The sequence below is a fragment of the Nothobranchius furzeri genome, chromosome 6 (assembly GCF_043380555.1).
Source record: "Nothobranchius furzeri strain GRZ-AD chromosome 6, NfurGRZ-RIMD1, whole genome shotgun sequence".
In the NCBI taxonomy this organism is placed as follows: Eukaryota; Metazoa; Chordata; class Actinopteri; order Cyprinodontiformes; family Nothobranchiidae; genus Nothobranchius; species Nothobranchius furzeri.
The window spans coordinates 30,403,030-30,414,363 of NC_091746.1; the positions used below are offsets into that span (position 1 = coordinate 30,403,030).

At 42.3% G+C, this 11,334-nt stretch overlaps 1 protein-coding gene across 2 annotated transcripts in view; it reads right to left on the reverse strand.

Annotated features, from left to right (window-relative positions):
- neurl1aa (neuralized E3 ubiquitin protein ligase 1Aa) overlaps window positions 1-7,033 on the reverse strand; it is a 47,723-nt gene extending 40,690 nt beyond the window's left edge. For both annotated transcript variants that reach the window (XR_008563893.2, XM_015973454.3), the window contains exon 1: window positions 6,709-7,033. Coding sequence is in view for 1 of the 2 variants with exons in the window: in XM_015973454.3 (XP_015828940.3) it covers window positions 6,709-6,742 (34 nt within the window). In the remaining variant the exon portion in view is untranslated. The remainder of the gene's footprint in view (window positions 1-6,708) is intronic.
- Between the last annotated feature and the right edge of the window lie 4,301 nt (window positions 7,034-11,334).

An 11,334-nucleotide genomic window follows, 5' to 3' on the forward strand; every position in this document is an offset into this window, starting at 1 on the left:
TCCCTCCTTGAAGGCCTTTTTCCCCCTCATTTAGCAGATTCTTCAGTTCACTGGTGATCCAAGGTTTGTTACTAGCGAAGCATCTCACTGTTCTGGTGGGTATGATGTTGTCCACACAGAAGTTTATATAGTCAGTGACACATCCAGTCATGGCATTGATGTCCTGTTCATATCCTTGGCAGTGAGTCATCCAATCTGTGCTCTCAAAACAACTCTGCAGGGCTTCTTCAGCATCCTTTGACCATTTTCTCACAGTTCTTGTCACAGGTTGCCACTGAACAAGTGGTTTGTATTCTGAGCAGAGAAAAACAAGATTGTGATCTGATTGTCCCAGAGGAGGTCTTGTTTTGGACATGTATGCATTCTTTACATTTGCATAACACAAATCCAATGTCTTGTTTTCTCTGGTGGAGCAGCTGACATACTGTTGAAATGTTGGAAGTGTAGCAGAGAGCGAGGCATGATTGAAATCACCAGATATAGCCACAAATGCATTGGGGTGCTGGGTTTGTAGCTTAGCGACAACGGAACTGATGGCATCACATGCATTTTCAGCAATAGCTGAAGGTGGAATATAAACGGTTGCCAAGACAACACCGGTGAACTCTTGGCAAATAATATGGGTGACAACTTACTGCCAAGAGTTCAACATCTGGGCTGCAGAGACGAAATTTCACTGAAACATGACCTGGATGGCACCATATGTTGTTGACAAGCACTGCCACTCCACCTCCTTTTCTTTTCCCGCTCCTCTTCAGATCTCTGTCTGCTCGTACAGTCAGGAATCCTGGCAGAGTGACGCTGCAATCGGGGATATGGCCCTGCAGCCACGTCTCAGTGAAACACATAACACTGCACTGCCAAAACTCTGGCTGAGTCCTTGAAAGGGCTTGGAGTTCCTCCACCTTGTTGGCCAGTGATCTCACATCGCCCATTATGATCGATGGAAGAGATGGTTTGAATTTCCTCTTTCTCTGTCTCAGATTTGCTCCCACTCTGCACCCACGCTTCTTGCGTTTTATCTCATTTGGGATTTGTGGCTATAGTTGAGGTATTATTTCAGCCTTTCCAATGTTAATCAGCTGCTCCCGATTGTAAACCAGCTTGTTGCCATGGTTACGCATCATAACAAATGCTCAAAAAGTGAAAAAATAGCAGTAAAAATCCTCCAAGCTTCACAGCACCAGAAACAGAAAAGTAAAATGTCCAAAAAATACCGTTTTTCTTGAGAAACTAGAAGAAAAAATGTCCAAGAAAAGGCAAAACTTACATATAGTCAACAGAGCTACTCCAACATGCAGCCACCCAGAGCAGTACAGTTCCGGAAAATAATAATAATAATAATAATAACATGAAGTCAGATGTATTTACTTTAATGCACAATTTTAATGACCTAAAAAGGAAATTTTCATGAAAAACTTAGAGCTTAGTGAATTTAGGACACCAGGATAAAAAAACAAAAGCACACAGTCTGACCTTCATTAGTCAAAAAAATCATTGACACATTTTTTATCTTTATGTTTATGTATTTAGCAGACGCTGTTGTCCAAAGCGACTTACAAGTGATTTAGATTTCCTCTTCGGTTTCTCTGTCCTGCTGATTGTTGGAAAGTTTGAGATTAGGGATTGATACCCCTTTTTTCCAAACCGATACAATACTGATACTTGGATCTGAGTCCTCGCCGATACCGATTACCGATACTTCTACCACACCAAAAAATAATGCAATGATTTGAATACAGATTTTATTTTCTCCTTAGCTTTCAACAGGAAAAGACTGAGGTAGATAAAAAGTTAAATATATGTTAAGAAATCATCACAAAACTAAAATATTAGGTGAACAGAAATGACAATTTACAATGAAGCCCTTTTCAAGCAACTGCATAGGTATCGGTTCCTGGTATGGGTTAACTTTTACCGATACCAATACCAGTATCGGTATCGTATCGGTGCACCCCTATTTGAGATGTTTTATTTATTTAAAAAACTCATGAATCAGAGTTCACTGATGATCCAAACAGGTCAAACCTTTTTTAGATCAGCAGCAGCCTTTTCTTGAGCAGCATCAACGTGCACGCCCAGCAGGACAGCGTGCACGCGGCTGCACGACTCGTTATTTAGACTGAAGCAGAACTCTGAGTTCTCCATCATTCATTCATTCATTCAAACTCATTAACATGAATGAAGTAATCTGCTCCTGTTTTAGGATCTGTTTTTATTCCAGTTCTAGTCGAGTCATAAATTTACCCCGAGACAAAAAACTAATCATAAACAAGAAACACACCGATGTCGATCTTCCATCAAATGCATCTTCAAAGAATAAAAAAGACTGTGAAAAAAACCTGTTTAACAATAATAATAATAATAGAGATCCTTCTGTAGTAAAATACATTCATATGAACTATTTTACATTATTTTATGTATAAACAAACAGTTATGGAGCAGGAACCATGATCACTGGGATTTACTGGATCCAAGAGCATTCCAGCCTCGGTGAGCACACCAGACAGTTCATTAGGATCCGTGGAGATTTATATTTATATATAAATAAGTGTGTGAACATAGATGTGTATAAATGTGTGTGTTTAAATAGGTGTGTACTAACTGGTGTGTGTAAGTAGGTCTGTATATAGGTGTATGAATAGGTGTGTGTAAATGGGTGTTTAAAAATTGGTGTGTTAATAGGTGTGTGCTAACAGATGTGTGAAATAGCTGTGTGTAGATATATACACACACCTAAGTGTGCAATTAAGGTTCAAGGTTGTCTTTGTTAATCCCCGAGGGGGGAAATTGAATTGCCCTGGACAAGTAATCACAACATGCACATCCACACAACAAAACATTCACTGGACACTGGAACAAGCCACAATCATGATAAAAATATCAAATATACAATCATACGAAATGCTCGTTGTAGAAACGCACGGCAGCAGGAATAAAAGAGTTCCTAAAACGTTCAGTGGAACACCGGGGCGTTAACATTCGCCCACTGAAAGAGCTCCCGAGATCCTTAAACATCTGGTGAAGGGGTGATCCTCCAGAGACATAACTGTCTTACGTTTACTCCTCATCCTTTTGTCGATGATCATGTCCAATGAGTCCAAGCGTTGCCCGACCACTGAGCCAGATTTCTTGATCATTGTGTTGATCCTGTTTTTGTCCTCAGCAGTGAGGCTCCTGCCCCAACACAACACAGCATAAAGCAACACACTGGCCATAATCCCCTGGTAACACACATTCAAGAGCCTCCTACTTATATCAAAGGATCTCAGCTCAGCAATTAGGTGTGCATGAACAGGTGCACACCTAATAGGTGTGTATTGATAGGTGTCGGTAAAGAAAGGTGTGTGTATAATTAGGTGTGCATGGAGATGTATTTCTGGACTAGTTGAATCATAACTGAACATGATGATGTTTAGCCTCCAGGAGAAATTACAGACTGAAGTGAAAATTCGATTAAATAGCTTTAATAAAACCTGCTCTGTGTTGTTTTAGTAATCATTAGGAGCCAGCCAGAGTCATAACGTTTAATTCTGGTAGATGCTGCTTGACGGGCTTAGGCAGAACCATCTGATGTTCTCCTCCGGGCCTTGCCTCCTGCTGAGAAATGTTCCTCTCAATAATTCACACGGTGAGGATCAACAGCGAAAGGTGAGACGTGGAATGATGAGGCCTCACCCACCTCACACCCTGCCCCCACCCCCACCCCCCTGCCCTGCCTCTGTCCACAAGCAGAACTGTCATCAATAAATCAGGACCTCCTCTAGGAGCTGATGAAGGAGCACAACCCAGTGATGCCCCTCCACTGGCGTAATGAGATGCAGCTTTATTGACTGAAGGAGGGTATGATGACAGGAAGTCATTCTGTCACCGCTGACCTAAAGGTGACCCGTTATGAGGAAGAACAGGAACATAGAGGTTCTCCACGCCCACTGAACATGGATACAGCTTAGCAGAGCTGATGGAGCTGGTGGCTCCATGCCAGAGGACACAAGAAGTAACAATTATATGAGTGACAGACTGCATGACCTCTGACCCTCAGATACATGCGTCTGTCACTCCAGGGAAGAGTTGAAGCTGCTGCGTCTCCTCCTCTCAGGAGATGATGTCATGCTGGATTAATTAGCAGATTCCATTAAATATCCTGGAACATTTCCCATGGATCTGCATCCAAAAAGCAGCTGGCGATCGGGATGAAAAACCTGCATTTGTTTAGGTTTGGAAACAGATTTAGAGTTTTGTTAATTCTTTGGAAGTTTTTACTTCCAGGATCATAAATCTAAAGTTTAAAAAAAAATCGTATTCAGTTGTCCTCAAAACCAGAACATCTCTGGTATCCCATCTGATCCCCAGAACCATCCACCAGGTTCATCTTTGGATTTTGAATCTGATTCGGTTCATTCGGAACCAGAACCAGCCTCAGATGCTGGCCCACACTCCCACACACTCGGTACGTTATGTAAGCGAGTCAGTGAACGCTGCTCAGACGGGTTCTGGGGCTTCACACAGAAGAGATATTTAACAGCAGAACCCAAACCCAGAACAGAACACCTGATCAGGTGCCCAGCATCTCCAGGGTTTTCATGCCAGCATCAGGACCTCTAAAAGAACCACCACGGTGCTCCTGATGCTCCACAGCTTGTGTTTTGATTTCTACATCAGCTGCAGAGGAAGAAAACATCCCAGATCAGATTTTTTTTGTTCTAGAAAACAAGCAGCTGAAGGAACATGATGCTTTCTATCAACGTGTGCTGGTTGCCACGGCAACGGCAGTGATTGGTTTTAAATTTAGTTAAACCCACTCGTCTTCCTGCTGGTGAGATTTCGGTCGTGTCAGTCTGCGGCCACAGGAAACATAACGATCATAAATCCGTGAGTTTTTTAACCTCTCTGGTCGTTTCAGTTGAATTGTTTTGGTTCAGATTCTTGTTTTGTTTTTTATTTGAAGATCTCAAAGCGGAAGGTTACGACAAGACCCAAAAACTGACAAGTACCATAAACCGTGGCTAATATTAACTCTGTTTTATGTGGAAACAAACGCCAGCAGCTGGTTTCTGAACACGCCTTCATGTGTGAATGATTTATAAACCCAAACTGGCAGAATAATCTGTTAAATAATCACCGCCTTCTGAGAACTAACGGCTGTGCTGCACCAACTGGTTCTGTGGAAATCCAGCTTCGGGTTTGGTTCTGATGTGGGACAGGGTGCAGCTAAAGGGTTAGCTTCAACAGCTAGCAGCTGATTAACTCAAGAGAAAAAGGACAGAAAACATAGAAAAAAATGCAGCTAAATACTAAAAAAACATCTAATTCTGCAGATGAACATCAGGCTTGCCGCTGATCCTGTGTTTATTGATGCTATTGTGTGTAAAGGTGTTTGATTTTGTGGGTGAAACGACCTTCCATGGAATAAAATCTTGCAGTATGAATAAAAAAAAAACAAAATTCAACATAGAATAAGAAAAAGGGGTTTTGAACATTTGTTGATGTCAGCTGGGATTACTATTAATGTCTGCTGAGAAATCGATCCTATAAGGTTCAAAGCTGCAACATTTTAACTTCTTAAAAAACGATCAAACACAAGAAATAAAATAGAAATAATTTGTTAAAAGTTAAATGATTCTGTTATTTTCTTGAAAACGCAACCAGGACGCCGATTATTAAAACGTATCATTACTGAATAAAACAAAAGCACTGGAGCATCACATTAATATTCAAAAGTTAAATTGTTTCTAAATTAGATTTTAGACCTTTTCAAATAAATTTTAGAAACAATTAAACACAGAGCACTTTAAATATAACACATAAGTACATGTGTTTGTGAAGCTGAGATAAGAAGAGTCGTCTCAACTGCACCGATCCAGGTTCTAGAGGCCGATAACACACACCAGACCATCAAGAGGTCCCAACATGACTGGTGGTGCATTCATGGACCAGGAAAATGTTGGAATTTAAAGGCTGATAGGTAATGGTGCACCCCTGAACCAAAAGACACAAAAGAAATCTGATTTGAGTTTCAGATCAGCTGATTTCTTGGTGCATCAGTTGGAGCTGATTCTGGTTGTTAAATGGGTCGTAACCAGTGTCTGTAGTGTGTGTGTGTGTGTGTGTGTGTGTGTGTGTGTGTGTGTGTGTCCTTCATCCTAGACGAAAGCAGCTCTTCTGTCCTGCTTAGACTAATTGGATTGATGTTGATGCTTTAATTGGGGCGGTCAGCTGGTCAGAACCAGGTTGGACTGACCTCCAGAACCCGGTTCTGCAGCAGACAGGAGGTTCTGTGCTGTGGAACTGGGTCTGTTTGGGACCACATGAAGATAATGGCCCACATTTTGATTTCCCTGTTGCTGCTGGCGGCTCCATCGGGTCAGAACCAGCTGATGCACCAAAGCTCAGCTGAGCTGTTTATTAATGAGGGGACCTCCACATCTACACAGCCTTTCCTCCAGAACCAAGCTGCACAATGAACACATGATCCGAATTCAGGTCCGGATGGTTTAGGACTTCCTGTTTGGTTCTTTGTGTTCATCAGAAACCAGATGTGCGTCTCCAGAGGCGCGTGCTGAGCAGCGGAGTGACGTAATAAACGGCTGAGTGGTACCTGACATCGGAACCTGCACTGGAGGAGGCTGCAGATCCGAACACCGAACCTGTTCAGGTTCGGCGTGAATATAACGGAGAACAACACCGGCGCGCGTGCATTATTCTTACCGTACAAGGTGTTTCTAGTGATCTGGCCGCCCATGGCTTTATCCTCCAGCTGTCGGCGGGTCTCCGGTGCTCTAACAAAACATCCCACCCATCAGAACACCGGTCCGGACGCGCTCGCGGTCCAGTGACATGATTACATCCAGAGGCGGTTTCTCTCCTCTGAGCGGATTCAGACGTTGGGTCGGTGTGAGCGAACCACACCTCCGGGTTCCCAGCGCGCAGGGAGAGGGACGCACGTCCGTGAAGGCAACGCCCCCCCACCCGCCTCCTCATTCACCGAGCTCCGGTCCCCGCCGCCCCCACCCCCCTGGGCCCGCTCACTCAGGCCGACATTTACATGAAAGGAGGAGACTCGCAACTTGCGAAAAATCCACACAGATGGAATAATCTCAGAAATGAAATGAAGCTGCTGTTGAGATCCTTCGGTAAAACATCCACCCCCGATGCTGTAAAGCTTTATAATTTCATTATGGACACTGATCTCTAACCTCTTTTGGTATACAAAATAGACCTCGTTTGCTCTTTAACTTCCCCCTTGTAAAATGTTTATTTATGTACACACATCATTAGATTTTTCATGCTGTCTTACTTGAATCCTTTCATTTTCTATTTATTTCTTTCATTTTTTTTGTTTGTCTTCTTTCTATTCCAAGTTGAGTTGTATCCACAAAAGGCAAGCTGACATGAAGACGAACTTCGGAGCTACTCTGTAATCTCATTCTGCTAACGGATTTAGAAATCTAGTCGCTTTTGTTCGTTTTTCAAATGTTCAATAAAAGTTCATATAAAAAAAGGTTTGTGGGTGTTGAACCACCCCTCTGTGTTTGCAGCTCATATTGTGTGTAAAATGCATTTGAGGCATGCTGACTCTGGACCAACATTTCTGTTGTTTATATTTAATAAATAGATAAAATAAGACTCTGAATTAAGTAATTATGACTTTTATCCTCACGCTAACATTTATTTTCTTTCAGATATCAGCAAGGATGACCCACCTACTCAGCCTCATTTGAGGACATTTCCAGGGACATTAATAGGAGACAGACGACGCAGCTTTCAGCCAAGCTGGTATGAAAGTCATCCTTGGGTCGGATATTCTGTTACTATGGACTCTACTTATTGTCATGCATGCAGACATTTTAGCCCGCCAAGTAGCGCAGGAAGTGTGTTTGACTCTCAGTGTGGATTCAGGAACTGGAAAAAAGCAACTGGGGGCGGGGTTCAGTACACGCAAAGTACTTTTGTTACAGCTTTATATCATGCTGTTCTCTCTCTCTCTCTCTGTGTGTGTGTGTGTGTGTGTGTGTGTGTGTGTGTGTGTGTGTGTGTGTGTGTTGACTACAAAAAGCACTGCACTAAGAAATTGTATTGTGCACATATTTTATTTGTTTTTCATATGTACATGTAATCTTCAAATAAAGCCACAAACTATAATAATCAACTAGAATTATTTTTTTACTCAAGTCTCGTGTTGCGGTGAAGCATTCAGAATTGTTACCTGAGTACCATAAAAACACGCCAGTTTTACTTTCACAAGTACACCATGACTGCTTTCGCTGTAATAGTTTACTTGCTCATTGTCTTTTATTATGAATTTATTTGAATCTTATTTTAGTAAAATACAGTTGTAAAAGATCATAGATGAAAAAAGTAAAGGAAAATTTTTGATAAATTTGATCCCCAAAATTTAGTAAAGATAGAAATGAAAAAGAAGAGAACAAAAAAGTGAATAGTTTCACAGTACTAGGAATTTCCTTTGGCAAAATTGTGCACAAGCACAAAATTAGTCATATGGTGGAGACAATTTTTTTTTTGATATTGCCCTAATTATTCCCTTTTTTCCCCCTTGCGCCCCCATGAAAAAATACTGGCCCCACTCTGGCCCCCTTGGAAAATTTGGTCTAGAACCGCCCCTGCTCGCAAGCGCCGTTAACGTTGTCGCTGCTGCAGCGCGCGCTGAGCTCACGTTATGCGTCAGGAGGAGGAGAAGCAAGCAGATCAGATAGGCTACACAACAACAACAACAACAACAATAATGCTTTATATAACCTGTGTGTGTTTTTACAGTTTGAAATATTGGGTCATATTAGCCCACTATTTGCCCACTTAAGCAGGAACTACCTGAAATCCTTCACAATAAGAGTCTCAAACATGTCTGAAAACCTCTAAAAAAGTTACTTATTCACTTTTTTCAGGAAAACTCAGGTTGGAACATTCCTTGACAATCCCTGCAAACAGTCAACGCCGCGTGGACGTGCAGATCCTGTCCATATTGAGTCCGTCGGTCCAGACCACGTCTGTCCAAACTAGGTCTTTGCTCAGTGGGATGCTTGAGTTTAAGTTTTTATCGCCAACAAAACAAAGTGACCCTTGAATAAGGATTCCTGCAAGGAATGCTGGGACTTTTACGGTCTTTGGCGGAGTTTCGGATATCATCCTCTGACTATAAAACCTTTTTTTTGAGGAAATAAAATGTTGAGTGAGTCTGTTATGAAAACACACATTTATATTTCTAGTATTTGGTTTTGCTGCTAAATGTTAGCTTTAAAGTTGCTTCACATTGTGGGAATTTTAACTGTTAGCTTGTGTCCATCTGCAGAGACCGATTCCTTACACCTGAACGTTTTCAGAATGCAAACTTTATCTGAGAGGAAAGCATAAAAGTCTACATGTAAAAGTTTAAACATACGATAGAGACACACTTCTGAGTCTAAGAATGGATCTGATCGTTGGGAGAGCAGCTTCAGGCCTCTGGCAGGCAGAGCGGTGACCCTTCAGGAGTCAGGCCTCTGACAGGAGCTGTCATCACATATCTGGAGCCTCACACTGCAGGTCTGGCGCTGCAGGCACAGCCACTCTCAGATAAGGGTGCTGTCTGAAGGATGGCTGGAGGGGAAGATACATCAACTGGGTTGAACCATCCAGTTTATGGAAAACGTAGAAACGCTACAGGAATTACAGGAATTCTCAGGTGATGGGTCTCTAACATGCAGGGATGCTGCTTCCTGTTTTTCCATCCTTAAATAAAGGAGAAAACCTCCTGAAACCACAGGAAAAGTTCTATTTTAATGGAATAATCTGGAGAAGACAACAGCACTGTGGACAAATGAGACATTTGACCTCATTTGAGTGGGAAGCATTGGGAATCACTGAGGCAGGTAAAGGTGCTTTTCAGGGATGCATCGATCCCAATACCAATGTCGATATTGGCCCGATACAGTGCATGTTTCTTTGTACTGGTCCTAATAAAAACTACCCCGAATCCGGCCATCTGGATAGTGATTACGTGGGTCAGGAATGGTGGACGTTACGGAAGCGTTGAACAGACGGCAAACGTGGTTTCTGAGAGTCCAGCCTGGATTCTAGTCCAGGCCCATTTCACTTGTGGGAAGGTTTAAGAAGCACACCTAGGTCGGGCTCTGTCATCCACTCTGCTGTGGTCTGTTGGGGTCCAGGCAGCTCTGACTGAGACAGCAAAAGCCTGAGCAAGCTAGTTAACAAAGCTAGTTCAGTTCTGGGCTGCCAATAGATTCAGCTGAGCAGAAGTGCAAAAGGAGGATGCTGGGAAAGGTGACCTCCATTTCGGAAAACTCCTCCCATCCACCGCATTCCACTGTGGAGACCATGGGCAGCTCCTTCAGAGGCAGACGGAGACATCTCAGATGCAATACAGAACGCTACCGCAGGTCATTCGTCCCGTCTGCAGTAAGAGTGTAGAACTCCTCAGAGGTACTGGCATCATCCTGGTACACAATAACACCAGTGCAGTACTCAGTATGTGCTACTCGTGCAACGTCTGTGTCCCTTATGCTGCGTAGTTCTAGAAACACAAGCTTCCTTTTATTTTGTTGTTTAATGTCTAATTTCCCTCTGGGATTAATAAAGTATCTTAGATTTGATTTGATTGATTTGATTTAGGGGTTGAAGGTTACGATAACAGTTTTCTGTCTGGGTGTTTACCTGTAATCGTATTATTTTCTTCCTTTATGGTAAATATATGTGCTGGTGTAGCAAGTGAATCTATCGACTGTGGGAGTTATACATTCTATTCTATTCTATTCTATTCTATTCTATTCTATTCTATTCTATTCATTTTAGTTTTCACACACTTAGTTTGCCCGGTAACACGTGTCTGATGCAAACCTACGGATATTTGAGGACTGCTAGTCCATTTGATTGACAGCTGTAGAAAGCCAGGTCTACATCCTTGTGTGTTGGAACAGCGAGCCGTATAGCTAACTTTTATTGTTTTATGTGACAACAAGACAACAAAAGCAACATTAGGCTACAAACTAGCTTGTTGTGGACTTTCAACAAACATAAACAGTTTCTTTCACATCCATCATGGCGAACGAGGCGTTGCCTCGAGTGTGTTGTCACGTGTAACGGGTCATAGGGAAAATAATCCAGTCTGAGTCACATAAAATAGAAGATGAGCAGAATAACCAGATTAAGACTGGAGCATCGTGGGCTTGAAGCCAGTGGCTAGGATAACTGGTGAACGCCCAGATGGGCGTTGTTTATGGGTGCCCTGACACTGGGAAACTTGTACTTTTGTCTTGTGTAAAACATTCTGGGAATGGTTCTGTTACATCTGTAAAAGCTCTATGAAAGCATAATGTAATA